The sequence below is a fragment of the Tachypleus tridentatus genome, chromosome 13, assembly GCF_004210375.1.
Source record: "Tachypleus tridentatus isolate NWPU-2018 chromosome 13, ASM421037v1, whole genome shotgun sequence".
Classification (NCBI taxonomy): domain Eukaryota; kingdom Metazoa; phylum Arthropoda; class Merostomata; order Xiphosura; family Limulidae; genus Tachypleus; species Tachypleus tridentatus.
In genome coordinates, this window is record NC_134837.1 from 13,676,377 (window position 1) to 13,704,252 (window position 27,876).

Consider the following 27,876-nt stretch of genomic DNA (forward strand, 5'->3'; position numbering starts at 1 on the left):
GTAGCATTTAGTGTAATTGTCCTCTTAATTAGGTCACTGACACTTGCAAACAGTTCGCACCATAATATATCGCTTCATTTGGTTGTATATTTTCACAAATATTTCCAAAATCAAATTACACCTGTTCACAAGATATATTCACATCTTACTCTTGGTAAATAATTTTAATGTCTAGTGCAGGTGGTCTTTATTTCCAAAGTAAAATTTAATTGTGAGAGGCACTTGGCCCTCTCAGTATAATGTGTTATATAGCGATCTATTTTTATTAACAAATGACGTTTGTATCAATGTTAGTAAAGCAACGGGACTGGAAATAGGTATGCATAATTATGTAAAGATATTGATTTTGATATTCTTAAAGCTGCAGTGGGTGTTGGATTTTATTTATTTACAATTTCTTAAGATTTGTTTCTGCTACGTTTAACCACGCTGGGCACACATGTCGTACTGTTTGTTTGTTTTTTGAATTTCGCACAAAGCTACTCGAGGGCTATCTGTGCTAGCCGTCCCTAATTTAGCAGTGTAAGACTAGAGGGAAGGCAGCTAGTCATCACCACCTATTGCCAACTCTTGGGCTACTCTTTTACCAACGAATAGTGGGATTGACCGTCAAATAATAACGCCTCCACGGCTGAAAGGGCGAGCATGTTTAGCGCGACTGGGATGCGAACCCGCGACCCTCAGATTACGAGTCGCACGCCTTAACGCGCTTGGCCATGCCGGGCCGCACATGTTGTACTACTGGTGTGTGTTTTCTTATAGCTATTTGCTGTGCCCACCGAGGGGAATTACTGGTCTAATATATTGTTTAAAAATGTTAATAATATTTGCTGTAGATGCTTCTGTGTTGTTGCCTGTTAATCATTTTTAATAGTTTACTTGTTGCTACGTTTTTTTCTTTTGTAGTTTTGCCCATGTATTTACTCAAAGATCATTTTGAATCATGCGTTAGGCCTAAAAAATTTGCTAAAGAATTGGCATCAAGAATAACTCCACTGAAACATAATTCAGGAAGGTTTGGACGCAATTTCACGATTTTAAGAATAATATTAATTTTAATTCTATAATTCTAACAAAACTCAACTGTTTGGTAAAACTGGTTCTAAGTTACTTGACGCCATTAAGGGTGTGTCTGAGCTCTTCCAGATAGCTACATCATAAAAAACAATAAAGTATAACAAATATCGTTGAATGCCTGGTCACTTACATATATAATGTACAGAATAGCACTGTCTTTTACTGAGGAACATCCGCCTGTGGTGTAAAGTACTCTGAGTCGGTGCCCTCAACATGTACTGTACCTTTTCTGCTATCAATAAACATGGATAATCTGGAAATAACTCCTATTGATAATTGCATTTATTTTAAATTGAATCTTAAACCATTGTGTCATACGGTGTTAAATGCTTTCTCGGTATTGAGAAAGCAAGCGACTGAGTTTTATTGTGATTAAAGCTGTCTATTACGGTTTCAGTAAGAGTTACTAAACTTTCTGAAACAGTTTTGAACTTCAGGTAGTTTTGATGCGATCTTTAGAAAAACTGAGATTCTATTGTTAATTATTCGCTCCAAAATTTTACCCATACAACTAATTAAACTGATCGGTCTGTAATTTTTCTGCTTATGCGCTGGTTTTCCTTCCTTCAAGAACGTAAATACATTTGCTTGCTTCCAAGACGCAGGGATGTATCTCAAATTTAGAGATAAATTAAATAAAGTTGTTAAGTGGTCGAATAATCTCTGAACTTCTTTATTTAACAGTATTGTTTGTATTTGTTTTTTTTATGATGTTTCGTTTTTTTTTGTATGTTTGATAGATAATATAGCCTCTGGTTTAGTTATTGTGTTCATGATTTTGTGTGTGTGTGTGTGTGTGTTGGATCGTGATTGTTACGTTGAATGATTCTTGTAATGACCGGATATTTTGGTTTATGTAAGTTTTGATTTTTGTGTACATATTTATTTACTTTTCTGAAGAAATGGTGTAACAGATTTGCCGTTATACGTTTATATACGTATGTGACTTATATTGTAGGATGTGGATTGCGCAAATTCCGCCTGTTAGCTAAATTTGTAGAAGATTCTTGAGAGTAAGAATCGACAATATTTCTTTTACGAAAAAGCTAGCGTGTTTGAAATTTGTTGAACGCTGTAGAATCTCGCGTGATTCATATAAAAGCAGCAAGCCCTGAGAAAGTAATAGAATATTATTATTGGTCAACTACACTCAGTGTGCTATGGGTCTCAGAAATTGTAACTGTAATTAACGCCTACAAAATTAGATAAAGAACGTTTATAGATTTCGAACATTACAAATCGGTGAATTGCAGTGCACTGATTTCTGACGTTAGTATTTCTAACAGAGCATTAAATATTGTTGTCAGTAAGAAGTCAGCTTGTAACCTGTGTGAGGCCAGCCATGCTAGTTAACTAAGCGAGGCGAGACAGTAACAACTCAGAATTAATTTGCTTGTCATGGACCTAGATCGTCGATAAGATATTCAGTTTTAGTCCGGATATAAGACTCAGTAGGGCTTGTAATTTTGAAAGACTCTTGTATATAAACCATCATTTGCAATACCAATTAGTAATAATCGTTGTTATAAATTGTATATTACATATTAAAATATATTTGCATTAAGAAAATGTGTGTGTGTGTTTTTTATAGCAAAGTTACATCGGGCTATTTGCTGTGTCCACCAAGGGGAATCGAACCCTTGATCTTAGCGTTGTAAATCTGAAACGGGGGACGTATTAAGTAAGAAAATTGTGTGTATCAATCTTGTTGGTAAATATCATAAATTTCATACATATTAACATTTAATTACCTTCTAAATTAAAATCAAAATATCCGGTTGTTTGATATAGTAATACGTAACGTACGTAACATAATAATATCGGAGAATAGTCTGAAATAAATTATAACACGTAACACATGTTTCGGTTGTTCCTGTTTACTTTGTGTTGCGTATGTTATTCTTTCATGCAGTGGTTGACCCTTCTTCATCCTGTTATTTAGTGTTTCTGGCCAATGTCTGTTCATCCCAGGTGGTTTAATTTTCGTTCATCTGATTTTACTTCCGTTCCTTCTTCATCAGAGTTGGGCTTTTAACTCGTAATCTGAGGGTCGCGGGTTCGAATCCCTCTCGCACCACACATGCTCGCCATTTCAGCCGTGGAGGCGTTATAATATGACGGTCAATCACACTATTCGTTGGTAAAAGAGTAGCCAAGAGTTGAAGGTGGGTGATGATGACTAGCTGCCTTCCCTCTAGTCTAACACTGCTAAATTAAGGATGGCTAACGCAGATAGCCCTCGAGTAGCTTTACGCGAAATTCAAAAACAAACAAACAAGCACAATTTATTATATTATCTAGTTTTACACTAATAGCCATATTCGTAGTATTATTGCCAATCAAGTCGGAAGAGGCCGATGGCTTGTGTGTGTCGCAGCACGCTTGACGACCAAAGCGTAACCGTTGATTATGTTTAGGCCTGTGATTTCCTCTGTTGTTTCATGGTGTTGCTAAGTACCGGTAAGAGAACGTAATACAAAGTATGACCTTTCTTAGTAAAATGGGTTTCCTGTCACAGACGGTTCTGGATGATATTGTTGTAGACCTAATTTTTATTGTCTGTTGTAGAAGGTCAGGCCCCAATTAGGGTTTATAAAGAGGAACGAGAGAGTAAATACCCCGTTTTTACATATATAAATACCCCATCTCATCTCTTTGAAAATCAGCGTGGGAATTTTTCATGCTATCTCTATCTATCTATCTCCGTAGGTGTTTGGGTTTATTTATTTATATACCCAGAAGGGTCAGGTACACCAGACCTCTTCCTCCTTCCATTACTTTGTTGGAGTGACCAGATTAATATATTTCGAGTAAATACTGAATGGCTGGAGTAACATCATAACTTTAGTCTGGTCCTTTTCAGGGCAATGCCCATGTATATTGTTCTTTTTTTTTTTTTAATAAGTCTAGAACGTAGGTGGCCTGTTTTACTTTAGTTCTATTTTATTATTACTGTTATTATTATTATTTTAAATGATTTTATCTTAGTGATCTGATGTACAAATTTAACGGGGAGAGATGTTTAGGTCTCTCTTCATCATATATGCAATATCTGTCTAGTTCGCATAACAACTCATTTTATCGCCAATTTTTATCAAAATATTTTATTGTACTCTGTAGAAGTCTATCTGGTATTGTTTCTGTATTTGAGTAATTATGCATGAACTTTGATGAAGTGGTTTTAGGTACTCTGTATGTAATTAGTGTATTCTGTAATGTTTGGAGTTTGGTTTGAATTTGTTTTTCACTTACGTTAACCCATGCAGGAGCTGCATAGTCTATTACAGGCCTAATGTATGTCTTGTATATTTTAATGATGTTTTCTGGTGTTGTTCCGTAGTTTTTACCAGTTAGACTCCTAGCATAGTTTATTCTTCGCCAAATTTTAGTTTTTATGCTATTTACATGTTTTATCCATGTAAGTTTTGAATCATATGTTAACCCTAAAAATTTTGCCGATGTAGCAGTTTGGAGAAGTTTTCCGTTCATGTAGATCTGGGGTTGAACTTTTTGATGTTTCGTTGACTTTGAAAATATATCAAATTGTGTCTTCGCTGTATTTATTTTAATTCTATATTTTCACAATATTCACATAATCTATTTAGTTGTGGTTGTAAATTTGTGGCTGCTATTTCTGGTGTAGGGACACTTTTCCAGATTGCAACATCATGAGTGAACTGTGACGCGTATCCATGGTTTGGGTCTTCAAGTGACATATTATTTAAACACATGATGAAGAGAGTAGGACTAACCACCCCTCCTTGAGGGACGCCAGCTTCTGAAGTAAAGAACTCCGAGAAGGTTCCCTCTACGCTTATTCTATATTTTCTGTTTGCCAAAAGGTTAGATAACCAGCGAATAATTCTACGCGGTAGTCCCATTTCATACATACTGAACCGAAGATCATTGTGCTGTACAGTGTCGAATGCTTTCTCGATATCGAGGAAGCAGGCAACAGTGCATTTTTTATTATTAAAGCTGTTTATTATTGTTTCAGTTAATCTAATTATGTGATTTGTTGTTTGTCTATATTTTCTAAATCCGTTTTGTTCTTCTGGTAATTTTGCATTGATCTCCAAAAATGTGGAGAGTTTATTGCTTATTATTCTTTCAAGAATTTTGCCTACACAGCTGGTCAAGCTGATCAGTCGATAACTGTTTGGTTTATTGGATGGTTTTCCTTCTTTGTGGAACATTAAAATATTAGCTTGCTTCCAAGAGACTGGGATGTATCCAGAGTATAGAGATAAATTAAATATCGCTAATAGGTGGTCAAATAATTTTGGAATGCCTTTTGTGAGAAGAATTGTTTGTATTCCATCATTTCCTGGTGCTTTATTTTTTGAATTTTTGATTGCTTGTTCAAGTTCATTTAGTTTGATTTTTTTGGTGCGTAGTTGGGTATTGTACTCATATGTATTATTAGTGTTGCTGTTTTTAATGTTGACTGGAAAGTGTGGTTCATATAATTCTATGTTATTTGCTTTGTGGTTGTTTATTTTATTGTAGTAATGGTTGTTCATGTCCGGGTCATTATGTGTTCTGTAATTGATGTTTGAAGGCTTCTGCTTTTTCTTTGTTGGTTTGTGCTAAGGTGTTGTTATATTCCAGTGTTGGGTATTTTCTTGTCGTAGGTTCATTTGTGAATCTTTTTAAGTATAGCAAGAACTTTCTAGGGATAAAAGGCGAAAGATATTCGCGCTAGATTTCGAAAATATCCTTATCTGAATTTCGCGCGCTAATCTACTAGAGGACTATCAGTGTTAGCTGCCCCTTATTAAACAATGAAAAACTAAAGCTAATCATCACTAAAATTGTGGGGATGATCATAACATTATCAGTCCCACCGGCTGAAAGGACGAGCATGTATGGTGAGACGAGAGTTGCTAGTCAAGTATTCTACAACTTAGCCGTGTTGAGCATAAAATGGCCTGGCAAACCTAGAATTGGGAAATTATAAGTTCTGCGTTTGTCACGTGCCATAGGGGTAAAAATATTTTTTTTTAAATTAATATAAGTTTCAAAATATTGCTCAAAAACAATGCTGTGTAATTAAATTGTTATAAAACGACTTTTTTTTTACAATATTAGAGCGATCCTCCAAGCGATCCTCGTTTTTTTTGTTTTTTTTAGCTCCCTCTTCTCTTGATAGATTTGAGATGTAAGTACAGTTTTAGGCTTACGAAGGCGAAGTCTTTTGATTGATATATTTGACCATGCCCAAGGTCTCATATGTTAATTCACTCTAATCCTGCCTCAAATAATTTCAGGTGTTGTCGTTATTGAGGATTACCTTTTGCATTTGTTTTTATTGTGTATAGGGGGTTATTGTTGTTTTTTTTTTGCAAGTAACATCTTCCATTTATATGTAATGAATTTAATTTTCACTTTTAAATATGACTATGATTTATTGCAGTGGTTATCTTTTTGTGATATTCGTATTTATTTTGCCATTTGATAATGGCGTTACCTCTTATAATGCTATTTATTTCTTTGCACACTTGGCTTGTTTGTTTTGTGCTGATAATATGGGAAAAAAGGGACGAGACATTTCACTCAACCTTATGGTTGTTACTTTTCACATTATCTTACGTCAACTTTCAAGGCCACACCTTTTACTACTGTTGTGTAATTTCTTTATATATGTGTAGTGTTTTGTGATTTTAAACTTAAATATGAAGTGTTTTTTTTTCACTGATGATTTGCCTAATTGCAGTTGCTAATAATACGTATAAAATCACGAATGATATTAAAAACTATCAAATATACTCTTACATGAGACTGTTCCGTTAAAACTAAAACTTATTCGATGCTGACTTGTTCAAATAAGGGTTAAGACCTACTGAAAAAAATGTTCTAAGCTTTGTCGTACGCAGGTATTTAAAAATCGTGATATTTGTTGTAGATGATATCAAGAACCGCAACTGAAAGCGGGTTACAACTTGCTACGTGTCAGATGAAAAACGCATTAATGTTATTTCACTTAGCAAATTAATATTACTTTAGAAAGTTTCTTGGTCTGATAAATATGTATTCTTAATGTCAACTTAGACACGTTTACACAAGCATCATTTCAAGGTGAACACTATGACCCAAACGATAGATATGTAAAATGACACTTCTTTTTAACATTTGGATCCGATTTGACGACACTGACAGCACGTGATATTTACAATGCCATCTCGTGGCATAAATGTAATGTTAGCTGTAGTCGCGTAATGTCTGTCACAGGCAACAGAGTCGTCTTTTTAGGGGCTCACAAAAACCCCAGTTTTTTAGTGGAATCGTTTCAAATTCCTAAAGAGGAAGATCTGCGAGAAGGGGAAATCTTGTTGAAGGTTCGACTAGCCACAATTTGTGGTTCGGACCTAACAACGTTAGAGGGTCGTAGGACAACACCAGTACCAAGGTAATAAGTATTGTAACAGATATCTAATGGGTGATTAACACAGTTACTGTATATATACACTACTGTTTATACATTAGTTAAATTGATTTAACCTTTTTGCTCTTCCCTGCTTCCCACAAAATTAAACAGTTATGATGTATACTGTTTTAACGCTTGCTTACACTATTAGTGCCATGAAACAACACAAATGGTCAACATTTGAGTACTTATTCAGCTTACAAATATTCAAGTAAGTTATCCATTTTAAGTTGTAAAAAAAAAAAGAACTTCGTATATTGTTTCCTCTTTGAAACTGTATTTCAGCTAATTCAATGAATTGTGGGAGGTATTGATCAGTTAGAATAAGCAAAATATAACTAAAAATGTTCAGTTGATAAACATTGTCTGGCTATTTCACGTAATTTCAAATAAACATGATTTTTATAGGTTTAAAATTGTATGCTCGCAGTGGAATGTGAATATAAGCATTGTATTATGTATGTGCTTGTTAAGTTTTTGGACAAATATATTCCAGTTCATTAAGATAGATAAAAAATAAAACAAGAACGATTTGGGATATTGGTGATAAAAAGTTATAATAGAATTAGTAATTATTTTTATAGCACGTTTTTGCTCTAATTTCAAAGAACGTCCGTTACTGTAGATGGACCTTTTCTGGTAGCACAAAGAGAGAGGTTGACGTTTGTCTGATTCACTTCTATTTTTAACATTTATTTCCGCATAAACCGAAGCAGTGATTTCACTGGGAATATCTGTGAAACGTCGAGTAATAACGTTGTACGTAGGCCTCGCAAACCATAAATACACAGACATAAACAAACCGTGGAATTTATACTGGCAGGAAAAAAAAAATATTGACTGGATTATACGAAATAAACCGTTATGCGGCTGTGTCGCTTTTCGAGTCACGTGCTGTGTAGGCGTGCAAACATTTCAATAGTTTAACACTTTATCAGATTGTTTTCTTATTAGTGAAGTAGGCTATTAGTTATTCTAACGTCACTAAGTGCCCAATAGGAGGGGTGCTCTGAAGTAAGTGCTTATTAAGAGGTTTAGTCAAACAAAAGCTTTCTTTCACTGATCGAAACAAAAAGGTCGGTAAAATTTTTCATGTTTAATTAACAGTGTATAGAAACATTAACATTTCTGTAAATATGTTTTTTTATACAGATATACTTGGAAGTTTGAAAATGTTTGAAACATTCCTAAATAGAGTGACATATATACATAAACCACTTGTTTTATTTAGAACTAAGCCACATCACACTATCTTCTATGTCTACCGCGGGTAATTGAACCCGTATTTTAGCATCGTAAGTCCGTAAACCTGCCACCGGGGAACAAATGTATCGGAAAAATAATCGTAAAATATTATAAAATCAAATTCGTGCTACTAGCGACAGTCGACAGTATACGACATTTTTTGAACTATTTTTAAATACTGATTTGTTATTTGTTAGTAAACAATTTATGAGTCTACCAACCAAGAGTATTGAAAAGTAATTTGAGACTTTTTTTTTTTTCACGAAATATTTGTAAGATGTTTTTCCGGTCTTCAGATGCTTTATGTATATCATATGAAAAATTGTCCATATATTTTTCCATCTCAAATATGTTTGACCATATGTTCTGGTATAAGTAAAATACCGCCAAGCTTCAGCTGAAAGAAACACTTTAACACGTAAAGCATGACGTGCACGTGCTGTTGTAAATCAGCACGTGCTGTAAAGGTGTAATAAATCTCGGAGATTTTAATTCACTTATTTTTGCTAGTTGAGATTACGTCATGTTATTAGCAGATTTTTTGTGTACGTGTACCAAAACGTTAACAACTACGTGATGACGAGAAACTCGAAGTAAAAACGTGTCTCGAGACGGCTCGTATGAGTATTAGAAATTTAATTAAAATAAAGTGGAGAACAGCGTTTCGACCTTCTGAGGTCATCTCTAGATTAACGATGACTTAAGAAGGTCGAAACGCTGTTCTCTACTTTATTTTAATAAAGGTTTTAATATCTATACCAGTCATCTTGACGTAGTTAACTATTACATTCATATTTTCAACATGTCGTATGGTAAATTACGTCAGTCTCCCCTTTATACATTTATCGTTTTTGTCTCTCACAATATATTTTTTTTCTTGTTCTCGGCTTCTTGTTTGTAAACAACTCATGTATTTTGATTAAGGAATGGATATATTATAATCGACCGTTTTTATACTTGTCAGCCATGCCCAAATGATTTATTTACATGTAGTTAAGTAGGCATAAAAACCGATAAAACTTTATGGAATAAGAAAACAATTTCAGTGATGTTGCCTTAATTTCGACTATTACGTATTATAATTTATTTCGGATGAATATCTAATTTATTGTTACGTACGTGACGTATTACGATTTCAAATAACCGGATATTTGAACTAGGAGATACTTAAATGTTAATATGTGTCAATTTTATAACATTTGCCAATAAGATTGACACGATTACGAAGAGTTTTCTTTCTTCACACAAATGGTCCGGCATGGCCAGGTAGTTAAGGCACTCGACTCGTAATCCAAGGGTTGAGGGTTCTAATCCCCGGCGCACCAAATATGCCCGCTCTTCAGCCGTGGAGGCGTTATAATGTGACGGTCAGTCCCACTATTCATTGGTAAAAGAGTAGCCCAAGAGTTGGCGATGGGTGGTGATGACTAGCTGCCTTTCCTCTAGTCTTGCACTGCAAAATTAGGGACGGCTACCACAGATAGCCCTCATGTAGCTTTGCACGAAATTCAAACCAAATCTTAACACAAATATTTTAATATGCAAAAAGGAAGAAACTACAACATATTATTACAGATAGTTAATACAAATAAATAATTATATACAATAATTTTACGAACTCACAAACAATATTCAGTTCTCTGTCTGGTCTGGAACTGAATATTTTAAGAACGGTCCGGATCCATGAGGCAAAAATTATTTTACATGACTGGAATGCTAGCTAGTTCTATTCTTGATTGGCCTGACGCCGTTCACAAGCTCACTTTTTATTGACGAAAGTATTTAATGTAATGCCCTCGTAGGAATACTGATATTTTGATTCTCTGAAGTCGAACGGTTTGTAATGTTTGAAATTTATAAACGTTCCATGTTAGACTCTGTAGTTTCCGATAAATGAGCGTTAATCACCATTATAACTTCCGAGGCTTATAGTATACTGAGTGTAGCTGACCTCTAACATTAAACTGTTTCTTAGCGCGTCGACTTGTATAATTTAAGGCGAAATACTTTAACGTTCAACAGTGTTCGAAGACACGCTAGAGTTTTTGTAAAATAGATATTATTGGTTCTTACTCCATTAAATTTATAGATTATCGGAACAGGCGGGACTTGTGCAGTACATATCTGACAATATACATCACATGCATAAAAAAACTGTACTGAAACAAACGTAGGTATTAAGACAAATACATGAGTAAATCCGTTACACGACTGATACTGTGGCGAGGGTTGTTCTCTGTGTCAATTTTGTAATTCATGATTTCTTTGTTTAAATTGGGACGAGCGTGGCCTGTTGGTTATCGTGCTTGGACTCTGAACTTAGGGTTCGTGTTTTGTAACTGCAAAAATACATTCAGAATTTTGGAGCTGTGGGTACTCCAAAAAGTTTTATATTCTTTACTTTCGTGCAAAGCTACACCAGGACCATCTGCGCTAGCCTTCCGTAATTTAGAAGTAATAGACTAGAGAGGAGGCATCATCACACACCTCCAACTGTTGGAGTGCTTTTTACCAACGAATAGTGGAATTGACCATAACTTTAACGCCCATTAAGACTGAAAGAGCGAGCATGTTAAGTGATGGGATTCGAACTAGCGACCCGCAAAATGCGAGTCGTGTTTCCTAAATACCGGATTTTGTGAAGTGTGCGTGCGATAAAACGTGTTGGTAAAATTATATTATTCGGCTAGACAATATCAACCTAAAGAACTTGCGGTGGGTACCGTTGACAAGTTCTTTTCTCCTATAAGCTATCACTTTAAAATTAGGGAGGGCTCTAAGCATATAACCCTTGCATATAGCTTTACACACGCACAAAAACCTGAACCAATTATTCGATGCTTAAGTTTTATTTTTTCTTATATAATAACTTGCTTGGTGTGTGAAAAACAGTGCATTCTGTAGCATAATTATGTGACGTATTTTGTTGGAATATTAATTTTATAATTTTAACCGCAACAGTTTTTGTTATTATGGTCGTTGATTTTGTGTAAAATACTTAACTTCTAACTGGATGCTTGTCGTCAGCTCTCTTTCGCTGAAAATTACTTGCGCTTTTGTTTTTTTTCGGGCTGCATCATGAAAACACCAAATTCAGGAGTGGGGTGAAGATCTTTTGTTTTGTTTTTGCTTGTGACCGCATAAGTTAAACGCAATTTCAGCAACGAATATAAACAAACCACGTGTGATTGGATACTGTTATTATATATATACAAAATCTTCTAATTGTTGGAAAAAAATCCCTAGCGAAGTAAATATATAATAGTGTTAATAGAAATACAATGGGTCTACTAATGTCTTATGACAAATAAGTTAATTACAATCGTTCTTCGCTTACTTAAAAAAATGATCTCGTACCATAACAAATTTAATTGTTTGTAGTATTTTAGGCCACGAAGCAGTTGGAGAAGTCGTTTGTAGCAGACGAACAACGAATAATTTATCAGCAGGAGATCGCGTGTCATTCACAATATCCGACTCTTGTAGCAGATGCCACAGATGTCGCGATGGTTTTCCGCAAAAGTGTGAACGTTTAATGAAGGTACGGGGACTTTTTTAATCGCTAGACTATGTTATTAATATTTTCAACTTATGTTTAGTAGTAACACCAGTGTTTTCAATGAATTTTTATAGTTACTTGGTTTTTTTTAGTGTTGGTTAATTCTGTTTGACGTTTTTTTTATAATTAAAGGCTTATAATTAACTGATTAGTTATTTATTAATGTATCATAAGAATTTTAACCTCTTGTAAAAAGTTCTTTTATAATCGCAGTGATAACAAATAAAAATTGTTAGTTATTTATAAATACAAATGGTGATACTGTAGTCTATGGCATTACGGGTAAATATATATTGCACATAGTTAATTAACAATCGAAGATAGTTTTATATATATATTCGAATTTAGTAGCTTACTATACAACTGTATTTCGCACAAATGCTAATGGTTTGTGTTTTTTTTTAATTATTAACTAGCCGATTACCCGTGGCCCCAGTGCATTAGCTCCTTGTGTGATGTATTCGTGACGTTTTATTTGCACCGTGAGAATGGACAAAAATACAATTCCCCATGACGGGAAAATCGTGACCACTATTGCAACCCAACATGCAGAGGACAAAAATTTCAACAAAGTTGAATATTGCACTTCGCGTAATAAAAACGTTTTCCCAGTATCATGTTAGTAAGAGATCCCTTATAGTATAACAGATATAGTGTATTTTATACAATGGATAACTGTATTTTTATTTTATAACTTTTTTCAGTATGGACACGTTCCTTTGAACAATGGAGCCGGACTTAATGGTTGCTATTCTACACACATGGTCTTGGGCCAGGGTACCCACGTGTTTAAAGTTCCTGACAACCTCTCTGATGTGGTATGTGCTCCAGCAAACTGTGCCTTAGCAACCATGTTCCACGCCGTACAGTCTATACCTTTGAAACCAGCTGTTTACAGAGACTCTGTGGCTGTAATTCAAGTAATCACATTTCCCAAATAAAACTTAATGTTTATTAGCAAATTGATTTCATATAATAATAATAATAAAATATATCAAAAAATGTTAATTCTTATTAAAATTCATTGGTGTACAGATTAACACTACTAATTAAATTTAACTAAATAATAAAAGTCCCTGGTGACGGAATAGTCTGTTCCAACTTAAACATAAAAAATATCATAACCTCAGAAATTATTTTTAAAAATTCTGGTAATTTAGATATAATGTGTAACATATTGTAGGGTTTGAAAGGTTTTTACTGTATATAATTTGTTTATAATACTAAATACAAGTCGCGTGTCTCATTGAACCTCGGTGTTTTTAGGGTTTCCGTGTTTCTGATCGCTAAAATTATTGAATACATATTCTTCCTCGGAAAATAAAATCAATCATATAAGAAAGTGAATTTTGTAGAGATAAGAAAAACAAAAATTAAATAAGAGGTTCACAAAGTTCGTGTTTTTCGTGAGTTTTTTTTTCTTTCTACTTCATTCTGTCAACCACTAGGACATTACACTGAGCTCTCACACTTCTGCTGGTATACCCCGAGATTGCGCGAAATGTTGAAAGCACATGCAAACGTTGTTTAACGTTCTTATACGATATCGCTCTGTTTTGTTTACTTCCTTCGCTCGAGTAGACAGGAACTAGTGAGCAATGACGATAACAATATGGGGACGTTGTTTAATAAACCGACTTTGTATGAATTGGTTTTAATATAGCGATATATGAAGCCATTTTTAGACTGTGAGACGAACATGTCTAAAAAAGAAAGTTTTCCAGCTTGGATTTCTGAATACGATTTTGCGCCAGTCGTATTTCTGTCCTGTTTCGTGCGTGTCAATATTCAGTGAATTTTTTAAACGTACAATAGTAGTAGCGAAGTTGATAATTCTCGTCTTAGTGTAGAATTAGGTTGTCATCATCGGTTAATGTTTCGTTTATCGTCTGTTTCTGAATCTTTCGCTGTGTCACGAGTTTTTATCTCAATTGGCATGCTTTCTTTTTTTAATCTGATAGGTCAACTGAAAGACAATCACTCGAAACAAAGTTACATTTTCTAAGCACAAAACTACACAGTGGGATATCTGTGCTCTGCCAACAACGGGTTCACAGTGTTATAAGTTCGCACGCATACTGCTGCGCTCTGGAAATGGGCAAATTTTCCAACTCTCTGATTCTCGAGCTTTTGCCTTTCAATAGCTCAGCGATATGTCTGAAGGTTTCATTCGCACTACATCCAAGAAACGTGTTGACCATAATTTAAAATATTAGGTTACTAAGGTGAATGGGCATTGTGTATTTAATAATGATAGTGTCGAAATGTCAGACTTGTTCGAAAAACTAATCTTACTGTGAAATTGAAACAAAAATCTGCCACCAACCATCTGGTACCAACGTTGGGGGTGTTGCAACCTTACGGTCAATCTCACTATTCACTGGTAAGAGAAGCCCAAGAGTTGATGAAGACTAGTTGTTTTTCCTCTAGTCTTTTATTCCTAAATTAAGGACGACTACTATAGATAGTCCTTGTGTAGCTTTTCACGCAATTCAATTGTTAAACTCCCCATGGACCCAAACTCTATAGACAAGTTCAGTTGCCACCTGTAAAGTTTCATAAAGATCCGTGATTGCATGGCAGATAATTTCACACACAACAAATGGTCAAATACAAATTTCTGATTGAACACTCTTAATACAACAAGTTTTGTCAGAACTAGAGAAATACAATCGAATATCTATGAAAGGCTCAAACGCCTGTTCGTTCTTGCCAGGACATCTACAACACAGTTTGGTTCAACTTTAATATCACAGTGAATGTACAATGAGGCCAAGCATTCAATCGATCTTCAATGGTGGTATTTCTCAAATACGTTTTGAGTCTCTTGAGAGTTGAAAACGAACGCTCCATTGAGCTTGTTGACACAGGCAGCGTGGAAAATACTTTCAACAGTCTAGAAATGACTGGGAACATTTTTGCATTGTACATTGCATATGCATCACTGACATTTTTTGGTCTGTTGTTCGCAAATGATTTGTACCAAACCCTAAGTTCACGTACTGCAGCTAGCGAAGTGTTGTCAGTGTCAGCCTTGTATATATTAATCAACTCTTTAATTTGGTCACATTGTTGTACTGTAGGTTCTGACCGTTCTGTGGTAGATCCTGATGGTAGTAGACACATGAAGTTTGTAAGGAGAGTTTTGTGACTGGACAGACGGTCACATATTTGTGAAAGAAAGTGATCAACAAATGACAAATACAACAATACGGAAGTACTCCTCAGGGCTAGTGGTTTGTGGGTCATCACGGTACATCTGTCTTTTAGCCCGCCTTGGCATTATGATGTCAATTTGAAGTTCACTACACAGTTTGAGCCTCACAGAAAATGTTGTTAAATTCATTCACTGTTATTTCTGAGTGAATGAATTAAATCTTCCCCTATTTCTGCGTGATGCATCGCAGCACGTAAATCAATGTTCTGTTGTTGCAGTAAGTTGCACAGAGGTAAACTAAAGGAAAACAATTTAGCAATGGTAAGTAGAGTGATGATGAATTCTGGCTGTGTTATAGAACACAACAATTGATTGGCTTGCATGGCAGAATCTGTCTTGCCAACTGCAACTGCATGGATTAATTCCAGAAAGACAATGACTGAGTCATGCCTCTCAACCCACCGGGTGGGGCAGAGACCTTTCTAACTTTTTTTTTTCGATTCAGGTGCTTTATTATTCACCGAAAGAGCCAAAACGTGCTTTAGTTTGGGTGTATTGAGAAAGTTTTCAATGCTAGAAATTACTCCCATGCAATTTCGCACAGGAACTTCTTTACAAGCATCAGAAATTGCCAAGTTTAAGGAATGGGCACTGCAGTGTACATAAGGTGCAAGTGGGAATTTATCAGTTATGTGTCTCTGGACACCATTGAATTTCCCGCTCATAGAGGCAGCACCGTCGTACCCTTGTCCTTGCAGGTAAGCCATATCAATACCATATTTTGTCAGATTGGTTATAACATCAGCCAAGTTTCTGCCTGTCACATCATAAACAGGTATACGTTGCAAAAAATCTTCTCTCATTGCAACAGAGTTGTCATTGGCATGCAGATATCTAACACACAGCAAAAACTGTTCAATGCCTGAAATATCTGTTGTTTCATCAGCTAATATCGAGAAACACTTTGCAGCATTAACCCTGTTGACCAAAGCATCAAGAACATGAGTATTACAGGAATTGATGATTTTATTTTGAATTTGAGGACTCAGATACGTAGCATTCCTCTTTGTACTCTTAAGGCTTGCTGAAAGCTTGACATCACCCTTTGCCCTGTAGCGCAAAATTGCCCGAAAATCCCCATCATTACTGATGGGCTCCTCATCAGTTTCACCAACAAACATTGAACTAGAATCATATTTTATCCTCGAAGCTAAACCATGTCTTCCACACAGCAATACAGTATCAATAATAGACATTAAATATTGCTGACTGTGTTCAATTTCTTGCTTGTAAGTTGCATCAAGCTGCAAATGTATGTTGATTGTAGAGTAGCCATCTCCACTGTGAAAGCCAACGATGCAGAGTGTTTGCATGATTTTTAATGCAAAATTAATATAATGAGGAGTCGACTTACCTGTTTACCAATGCTGACATCATCAGAAATGTAATTTCCAATGTCTCAGACTGGACCTGAGGTGGTAGTGGCAGCACTGGTAGAAGGCCACGGTGTTGACTCTGACAATTCAGTTGACAATTCTGATTCAACCTGATTGGCTGCAGCAGATTGATCAGGTTCAGTCTCATGAATGGGTTCAAAGAACCCATGCAGTGTCATTTGCTTTTTCAGGCTTGACATAGTGAATGATTGTTTATCGCAACTTGTCACGTTCACAGTACTATTGGCGCCATCTATAGTGAATGATTCACTATAGATGGCGCTAATGGTACTAAGTTAGTGTCATTATCTGAACATACACTGTCCATCTATAGTGAATGATTCACTATAGATGAACCTGACGATGACCGAAGAAGGTCGAAACGTTGTTCGCTCTTCTATGTAAAGTGTTTTCAGCCCAAACGAGCCGTTTTGCATATAGTTAACAAGTGTCATTATCTGAACATACACTGTCCATGATATTTGAATACAGATTATAGACACTATACATATATTTTGGACTCTCCTGAGTGACTCTATATTTTATGTTGATGACAGGACTGCAGGCCTACTCTGCTGGGCCTGATAATTTCAAGTTATTTATTACATATATATATAGACCTATATATTTATTTATGTTTAAAGAAATAAGACAAACACCTCAGTGTTCCATTCTGAAATTTGGCCAATAGGTGGTTTCAAATGCATAATTCAGGATTTTCTTTTATGTTTTTATTTAAAATTTCCCGGGCGCATGCCCCCGGAACCCTCCCCCTAGCATGGCATCGCGCCTGCGGTGGTTGCATCAAGCACTCAAACTAAAAAATGGCTACGCCCCTGTTCAGTAATATAGTTGTGTTTGTTTAACCCTCCATAAAAACAAAACAACTCAGGATCTCATTGTGAGAGTGTTTTAACCAAAGTATTGAACAGGCTTAACTACATAAGGCCTCTAAGTATTTGTGGACACCTCTGATGGGTTTCTCTTAATGATGTTGAAACCTTATCTGTTATGTACAATAACTGGATAATATCCACGACGTTCTCTCGTAGACCCGAATTAATGAACAGATGCAGTCCGTTCATCTTAACCATGGTCCATCTGTCAGTATATTTACATAAATTTAGTTTTTGAGACACGTTGTTTGTTTATTTCTCGAATTTCTCGACAAGCTACTTGAGATTTATCTATTTTAGTCGACACCACCGACCGCCAACTTTTGGGCTACTATTTTACCAACGAAAGTGGGATTGATTATAAATCATAACGCCCACACGACTAAAAGGTTGAACATTATATATGTAAAAACGGTTCGTTTGGGTTGAGAAATTTTTTACGTAGAGGAGTGAACGTTTTGTCCTCCTTCGATTCTCGTCAGGTTCACAAAGAAAGAAAGGTAACTGACCAATAGCTGACCACATGTTTGAAAGGGGTTGTGTAACTGAGTGTCGGAATGTAGAGGGCGGTGTTAGATGTTTGAATAGAATTTTATTTATTTTATTATATTATTATAGGTATAAAGGCGTTCCTTTATATTGGTTTATTTTGAGTTTAAGTTGTTGTATAAGTAAGGCTTCTTTAATTTTGTGTTTGTTTATGTTTGTTTCTTTGTTTAGTATTTGAGTGTTTTCTATGGTTATGCTGTATTTATTAGATTTGCAATGTTCGAAAACGTGTGCAGGTGACTTTGTTCTTTGAATCTGCTTTCCATTTTTCTACCTGTTTCTCCAATATAGAAGTCGTAGCAGTTATCACATTGTATTTTATAAATAATGTTGGTGTGGTGTTTGTCAGTGTAGTTTTTACATTTATAGACCTCAGTTTTGTGTCTGGTTTTTGAATAAATTTGGTATTAACTGGAATGTCATATTTTGTTACCAGTTTTTGCCAAATGTTGGTTATTTTTCTGCTGATGTCAGAAATATATGGTATGCAGCAGTATATGGTTTCGTGATTTTTTGATTCGTGAGATATATTTACTTTTATTGGTTGATTTTGCTTTCTGTCTTGGTGTGTGCTTATAATGGTCTCTAAGGTCTCTACATCCGAGACCTTAACCAGAACCACAACACTAGTGGAAAGATAGGCTAATTTCCAATTCTGAAGCTAAACCAGGCCAGGAACTATTTAGAAAGAATAAATAATCAAGAAAGACAAATAATTAATTTTTGAAAGATCAAAACTAGAATAAAAACCTAACATTCTCACGTTACGGACGTCTTCACTCACTCACTCCTCTTTTGTTATTTCATCAAACATAACATCTGACGATCCATTTATCTCCTCTACTCTTATTTCATCAAACATAACATCTGACGATCCACCTAACTCCTCTACTCTTATTTCATCAAACATAACATCTGACGACCTACCAAACTCTTCTACTCTTATCTCATCAAACATAACATCTGACGATCTACCGAACTCCTCCACTCTTGTTTCATAACACCTGACGGTCCACCCGACTCCTAAAACGCTAAACAAAATTTTATAAATCCATAATCTGATTAGTACTCGAATCCTTCCAAGTAACTGTTTGGTTAAAAGGAAAAGCTGCTCGTACGACACATCTGATGATAGGAGAATTCGTCTTATTATATATATTGTAACCTTCATATGGCATTATTAACCGTAAAGGGATACTCACCTCTCCAGCTAAATTTATCGCTCTGTTTATTCACCTCTCGGTGCGTGCATTCTGTGTAATGTGTTTATTGACCTGAAGGTGTGTGTGTTCGCACTTTTCATCCACATGTTTCTTATACGTTTCCACATATCTTGATCAATTATCAACAAACTGGACAGGGATATAGGATGACATTGAGGAATGTCGCGAAGCAGGGTTGACTCCATCAAACTTCATATTGATAATACGAGTTTCTTCTCAGTATAGGTGCCTTGATGTATTTTATTACGCTGTTAATGTTTATTATGCTAGTAATAATACTGATAAAATATAAATAATGAAAGAAGCATAAGATCTTATCGTTTGTCGCAAACGAGTTTTTATTTCACCCCGGATGGATACTCCAGCTTATGATACAAAGAAATCCAAGTCACATGGGATAAGAAAACCAGTCTTAACACTAGCTTTGAGTATTATCATCCGAGTGTCAGCTCTTGTCTGTTATCGATCTAAATGATTTATTTTAATATCAAAAGAGGGACACAGTATTTTTACATAAAACAAAAAGCTTGACAGAAATTTACCACCGACATATCATCTGAGATTTTTCAGGTTATCAGGTTTCTTATTACATGATTTTAACTGTGGTTTGATCTTCAATGACTTCTCGTTATCACAAAAATATTTTTATTACATTGTTTTACGGAACTGTAAACTTGGTGTCATAATATTTAACCCTCATTCTTTGATTTTCGACTTTTTTTACAGATTGTATCGTGGACAGTTGTTTATATTTTTATCGAGCTTGCCATCTTGTTAATTTGCGTGATATATTTTTCCCCGTTTTTTTCTTTCGTTCATTATTTCGAGATTTTTAAAACACGGTTTTGTAATAATAATATGAATTTTATTTTCGTATTTTAATTATAGTAGGTCATCTTTTACTCCTGTGTTCTGGAAGTCGTTTCTCAAAAACATTTTTTGATTTTTTGTACAGTTGTTTATTTTACATATTCTATAAATAAAATTTTAACAACAGTCGTTATGGTGTGAATTCCTCAGCCATCAAAGTTTAATTGTAATTAATTATATTTCTTACCAAACATTAATGTTAGGCTTATTGTATTTTTATTGCTTCATAATTTACATAAATCCTTATGTATTTCGAAAATTACGGAATGTAATATCATAGTTTTTCCAACAACTTCGCTCGCCTTATACTCGAGTCACTATGAGATTACATTAAACGGAATATCTTTTTAAATACTGTGCTAATTTCGATGTCAAAAATTATCATTTGAAGTTTAATTACTACGTAAGTTATTAAAGAGGAAACTTGTAAATAAGGAACTGTGGCGATAGAACAGCTTTAAAACTAAGTGATGTTCTTTTCGCCAGGGAGCTGGTCTTTTGGGGCTTTATGGATGCGCATTACTTCATGAAACTGGTTATTCCCGCGTATACTGCCAGGACGTGAACATGGAAAGACTGAGGCTCGTACCAAAGTTCAGCGGTATTCCTTCAGACATCTACGGTACATTTTATGGTAAGGAAGGTTTTTTTCTGACAGTTCTACTGAGCATATTTAAAATTTTATGATTTTACTAAAATTTGTTGATAAAGATGATTGTTGACAAGACAAACACCTATGTTCCAAATCGCTGAACGTTTCGGAATACACTTAAGTTATTCCATCTTCAACGAAATATGAAGTGTGTTTCGCAACGTTCGAAGCTTCGGAAATAATATTTTGTCTTATCAACTGCCTCCATCTATATTATTAGTTTTCGTTTTCTTTGTCTACTCTTGAACATTGGAAAAAGAAACCAAAGAAACATTGCAGTCCAATTGCATTGAACGATTGTATTAGTTAACCGAACAAAAACACATTGTAACTTTAAGAAAGAATGATGCATTCGATGTGCTAGCTTGTACTTTGGTGATGCACATATATTATTGACAGGTTATACACATTGCGTTAGAAAAATAAACATAAAAATGAGACAAAATTTAGTTTAAGCGCAAAGGTAGGCGACAGGACATCGAACCCAATTTATAATGTTAATCCCCATAGCTTCCAGCTAAGCCACCGGGGAAGCTCGCAATAAAGAAATGTAAGATATTGTTCCCCTCTTTTATTCATTATTTATTTTCTTCACTTCCCCCTTATTCAGATTTTTTACTTTTAATTATAAAAGTTATTTCTTACTATGGAAAGCCCCTTGTAAAAATATTTGAACGATGTTTTTGATATTCATAAAACTATGATTAAAATAAATACTAGTTTCATTCTTCAACTCTGCACCCCTCTATTCACACGTCAGAAGTGTTTCATCTCTGTAGAATCGCCAATAGACAACCATCCAAAGGCAGGTACAGCCGATGTTGTTTTAGAAGTATGTGGCGATTCTGGATCGTTCTCTAAAGGCTTGAGCCTCCTCCGGCCAGGTGGAGCCTATATCCTCGTTGGCATGGTCCATCCAGACACCCCTCTGAACGTCACAGGAGAGAAAATAATACGTGGGTGTTTCACTGTTAAAGGTAAGCGGTTGTCTAATGAGGAACTGTGCTTTGTATACAATAATTGACATAAGAATAATCGTATGACAATTCTGTTGCTAATGGACAATGTATATTGTTGAACAAATAGAACGTAAAAAACATTCTAGACACATTGACAAAGGGTATAAATATTTTATAGTTAGGGGTGTGTGCAATCCGTTCTGATATGTTGTTGTTATATAAACAAAAATAACTTGGCTTACATGTCTGTTTATTGTGAAATTTATATACAAAGTTAAGTTAATGTTATTATATCGGATTAACGCGAATGATATTTTCGTGTAGCAAACATAACAATGTTGATGAGAGAAAGTTTTTGGTTCGCTTATTTCTATCCAATATAAGTGGCGTTCATTTCGACTTCAGTTTTCATAAGTTATGTTACTCATTTTCAGCACGATAACTAGATGGTGTAGCATTGTTTTATTAGTTTTTAATTGAATTATTTTTCCCTTTAAAAAAGTACAGTCAAGTACACAGTACCAGGTTAGAAATTTATTTTCCTAATAGAAGCGAGTTAAATGATACAAATATTTACATCTGCTGACATTTAATATTTGCTAGTGACACCTGTTGACGAATTGTGTTACTTGTTGGTCTCTCTGTTACTAAGGCATACCACATTAAAATGTTATATAATTCAGTAAAATTTCATCATCAAAAAATTTCAAAACGTGGAATATTTTTAAGAAAACTATAATTTTTAGTGTTTTTTTATATATTTTTTTTACTTTAAACTTTAAGTAGCACGTAGTTGTGATTGGCCATTAGTTACCAATGGCGTTATTTCCTTTGAATACTGAAACTCATCCAAGTCCAGAACAGATCAATCATTTTTACATAATGATAGCAAGAAGATTTACTAACAGAAATGGATATGATTGATACTTCGGATAAAACTTAAGTGCCTTAAATATAACAAAATTATACGTTCATTTTGTTATTGGTAAAAGACATAATGGAGTTGATGCAAGTGTTAATAATTACTTTTTTCTTTTGGATAAATAAGACTTGTGAATAAATGTATGGAATATTAAAATCTAGGAGTACACAACTACAGTCCTAATCATCTTGAAGACGCCATAAACTTCTTGGCAAGGACAGTTGATAAGTTTCCATACCACGAGTTGGTTGGTCCTCAGTTCTCGCTGCAGAATTTTCATCAGGCCATTGCTGTTGCCAGAACACGGAGATTTTATCGCATTGCTATTAATCCAACCCTTGACGTTCACAAATAGTAGACCATAAACATCGTCGTTTCTTATGCTGCAAGTTAAATGGACTAACGAGACAGGATGAAAAGGGTGTAGAAAAATACATTGATTTTACTCGTAAGGTAAATGGGGGTGATACACAAGCAGGACACAAACCAGGGTCTGTATCTAAATGTGGGTGTGATACTAAATGTACCGAAAAAATGAATAAAATAAAAAATTATAACAATAAAGTATATTTTTATTTATTCTAACCAAAAGATTCGTGTAGATAAAATTTATATTATTGACTTCTAACTCGTTACAAGATGCCGCAATTTGCTTACTGAGTCTGGAGTACGACTTGCTGCAGGTCTCTCTGTCGTTCTACCTGGATGCCAAGTCAATCCACATTTCATTTTTGTTTTCCAATGCTATTAAATACACAAATGATATTCTCATCCTGGAAGTTTCAAGTCCTTGATCTGAACTCATCTTTATGATACGCGTATATAAATATTTTGTGTCGGAGACATAAGTTACATTTCATTCTTAAAAGTAAGCCATTTTCAGTGACATCATACCATTTAACAAACGTCGGACAATCTTAACATGCAGTTCTAATACATTTAGTTCTACCATGCACTTATAACAGTTTTGTTTGCCAAAAGGCCTGTTAATCTGAAAGCGCAAAGTGATTTTAATTCAACACACTTGGTCTTCTACTAAAAACTAAAATAAGAAATGATGTTTTATTATGTAGAACAAAATGTAGAATTAAGTGACAAAGTGAGAAATTTAATAAAATATATAAAACACAACTCATTATTCAAATATTCCTAACAAATATTTTCAGGGACATCTTTCTCTCCTTCATAACTTTAACTGAGCACAATATCGATACACACGTGGCGTCAACTGACCACGTAAAATTACAATGAATCTACGTCTTGAAGTAACTCAACTCTGCTAAACCCGATATAAGTTTTTTATTCAGTAAAAAGTGAGCATTCTTTGTTAAAGTTCACACCATCTATTTTCTTTTCCGTGATAGTTAGAGACGATTCATGGGAATCATTATAATTTTGGTATGTGAGAATTCGATATATTTAATTAATATACATACACAAGCGAAGGGGAGACGTTGTGCTTCTGAGATTATAAAGGCAGATGACAAGACGACGTACAGAGGGTGCTTTGCGTCGCTAATCCTAAAATGTTCGTATCAAAACAAAACAATAATGCAGATCTGAAAAAAAGTGTTATAAACCTTTTAAGATCAGAAGCCCCATTTTTTTTTTTTTTTTTCTGTACTGAGTGAGTGAAGATCTGTGTATCCTGGAAACAGGTTTCAGTAAAGCATGATGTAAAAATTAAATGTGTCATTATTGCTGACCCTGTCTCGTTAAAGCAACAAACAGTCAATGTATTAATATTTTCCTCTTCTCACATACACAGAATGTTGTAGTTAGGGAAGTATACTAGTAGAAATATCCGTAAATGATGTTTGTTTAAAGACTGATCTAATGTATTCATATAGCAAAAGAAAAAGCTATATTTCATAAACAGAACTTGTATGACCGACCACAATACATACGCTTTGGACCTTCAGCGCCCACACCACTGATCAAACTTCAAAACCACGTAACATCCAATAGAAGTAATCAAATACTTTCACTGCACACTATAAAAGTCACGTTAATACATTAGCCCTATCTGATGACTAACTCAAGTTCTAATTTTTAAACGAGATTTTTAGTGTTCGAACAGAATTTATATGTATATATTCAGTAATCGAGGATTTATACATGTTTACAAAAATATAAGATCTGTCCTACCTCAGAGCTAGCAAGTGGTACACTACTGTCATACTTCTGTGTGAAGAAACAAACCTAATATTTTTAAAATGTAAAGAAGGGTTAACCGAATCTAACAGCAACTCCCTATCTTTGGATTAAAGACATAAACGTAGGGTGAAACCTGCAAACTGGGGACAGTAATATGAGCCAAGTGAGTAGATAAGTAGAATCTATGCAGTGGTATAATTTTTTTTAAGCGCGCGCGCGCGCACGCACACTGCCTGGAATGACAGATATTGTACATATTTTACTTAATTGTTTGTGTATTATATCAACTCTCAAAGTTAAACTTGTTTCTATTTTGTAAGTATGGAAACCGCGTAAAAATGGATACAAAATAATATATAAAGATCAATAATATTAATTAAAAATTAAATTATGGATCAATAATTTCTTTGTGCTCCAACACTGATTAATATGATGAAGAAAATTTACAGTTAAAAGTAGTTTTATGCAATTTTCACCTTAATAATATCATTGGTTACGTTGTTAAATAGAAATTCTGAAAACAGAAGGAACTCTGATAAAGTATCATCGGACACATTCAAACCGTGAAAATATATATAATTTGTTTATAAATGGAATTTTCAAGAACTTGAAATATAAAATTAAATATTTTTCCTAATCTTCAGCAACCATGCTGTTGCTAGTAAGTAACATTAAATCTCCTATAAAGTTGATTTTCTAAAAGAATTGTTTTAAAAAAATTTTGTTGTAAGCGTACTAACATTTAACACTGCAATGTATTGGTGTAAACTACAAGAAGTTTTAATTAACTTTACGTAAGAATCCACGTTATTCTTGTATTAAAACGAATCGTCGAATTTTACAAAGATTTTGAAACAAATTAAACACCAATTGCTCTATCAGTTCCTTAGTCTAAAATGATTGGAACGCAAATGTATGTTTATTTATAGAGCAAAGCCACTTATCACTGTCCAATTGAGGGGATAATCTATGAATGAAGATAAATGTTACTATTTTTTGGCATGATGCGACTTGGTGTTTAGTCAATTAATCTACTCATCATTCAACCGTGGGGGGGGGGTGCGTTATAATGTGTCGGCCTATCCCACTACTTGTTGGGATGAGTAATGAACATAAATAATATAACACAAGAAATCTTTTAATTTTAGAAATGCTGATTACAAAGAGGGCGCAGGTAGTAACTCTTGTCATAGTTATAATGTCCCCACAACTGACAGTACGGAGTTTCTCAACCTATGTGTTGTAGCTCGAACTTTGAATTTTCCAAGAGACAGCATAAAACAGCAATTACAAGTATTATTAACATAGTAATACTCGCTTACGCGTACTTATGTGTCTGTGTTTACTCTTACACAAAACAACTTCACAATTTCACGTTGTCTTGAGCTCCATAGAATATAAATGATGATAAATCATTCAAAAGTCTGGAGGAGTCCTATTGGTAAAGGATCAAAAACGTTAAAAGTTCGAATTAATTGATCCAGTTACTTACAAATTGAGATTAACATGTTAAGAGTAGTTCGAAAGATTATTCTAAGTCAAAATGTTGCTAATTTCCAAATTGAAACGTTTACGTGGCAAAGAGATCTTGAGTACACTTAGGACTGGGTTATATATATACTCTTCAAAAAAAGAAACGCAAAAGGCAAAATATGAGACAAATTGTTAACAAGTTTATTCCGGGTAGTTCTGTATGACATGTGTGAAACTTTGCACATTCACTGCTGAACATCCAAAGTCTGCAAAGGCGAAGTCCACGCTCACTAGGTGAAGTTTAACGTCACTCAACGTCAATAACGAGTATGCCCCCCGTGAGCATCAATAACTGCTTGGCATCTCCTGCCCATGGAAGCGATGAGATGACGAATCACATCCTGTGGAATGGCTGTCCACTCAGCCTGCAAAGCTGCTGCAAGCTGAGGTAGAGTCTGTGGTTGATATTGTCGCCGTCGCAGACATTGGTCCAACTCGTCCCAAAGATGTTCGATGGGGTTTAAATCTGGTGATCTGGAGGGCCAGAGAAGAACGTTAATATTGTGGTGTCTCAAAAAGACAGTGGTGAGTCGGGCTGTGTGAGGACGGACGTTGTCATGTTGAAAAACGTCGTTGACGTTCACCATGATGGGTTGCACATGGAGCCTAAGAATCTCGTTGACGTATCGTTGAGCCGTAAGATTCCCTCGAATGTGCAAAAGATCTGTTCTAGCATTGTAGGCGATGGCAGCCCACATCATGACGCTGCCACCACCAAATCTGTCAACATCCTGCACACAGTTTGCTGCAAAACGTTCACCTCGGCGACGGTAAACACGGGTCCTTCCATCCTGCCTACGAAACATAAAACGTGATTCATCGCTGAACCAAACATGCCTCCATCGTCGATGAGGCCATACCCGATGTGCCCGAGTCCACTGCAGCCGTGCTTGACGATGTTGCTGGGTGAGGATGACGCCTCTGACTGGACGTCGAGGTCGGATTCCTGCATCTCGTAGACGGTTGCGTACGGTCTGATCGGAAATCCTACGCAGCCCTGGGGTATGGTTGAGGTAGTAGATGTCACAATGGTGGTCCTATCCCGAAAGTGACGTAACCGGATGTTGCGATCTTGTGCGGGCGTGGTCACATGCGGTCTGCCAGATCGTGGACTGTCACGAGTTGATCCATGTTGTTGGTGACGATTCCATAGCCTTGTGATGGTGCTTGGGTGGACATACACAGCTATGGCAACATCTGATCGAGATTCGCCT

At 35.2% G+C, this 27,876-nt stretch overlaps 1 protein-coding gene across 1 annotated transcript; it reads left to right on the forward strand.

The window, feature by feature from the left end:
- Window positions 1-7,266: 7,266 nt before the first annotated feature.
- LOC143237725 (L-threonine 3-dehydrogenase-like) lies at window positions 7,267-23,536 on the forward strand. Its single transcript, XM_076477259.1, has 6 exons — window positions 7,267-7,486; window positions 12,131-12,290; window positions 13,013-13,228; window positions 20,926-21,073; window positions 21,871-22,068; window positions 23,134-23,536. Exons 1-6 carry the CDS (start codon window positions 7,296-7,298, stop codon window positions 23,325-23,327), a joined length of 1,107 nt encoding a protein of 368 aa, XP_076333374.1. The 5' UTR covers window positions 7,267-7,295; the 3' UTR covers window positions 23,328-23,536.
- The last annotated feature ends 4,340 nt before the right edge of the window (window positions 23,537-27,876 follow it).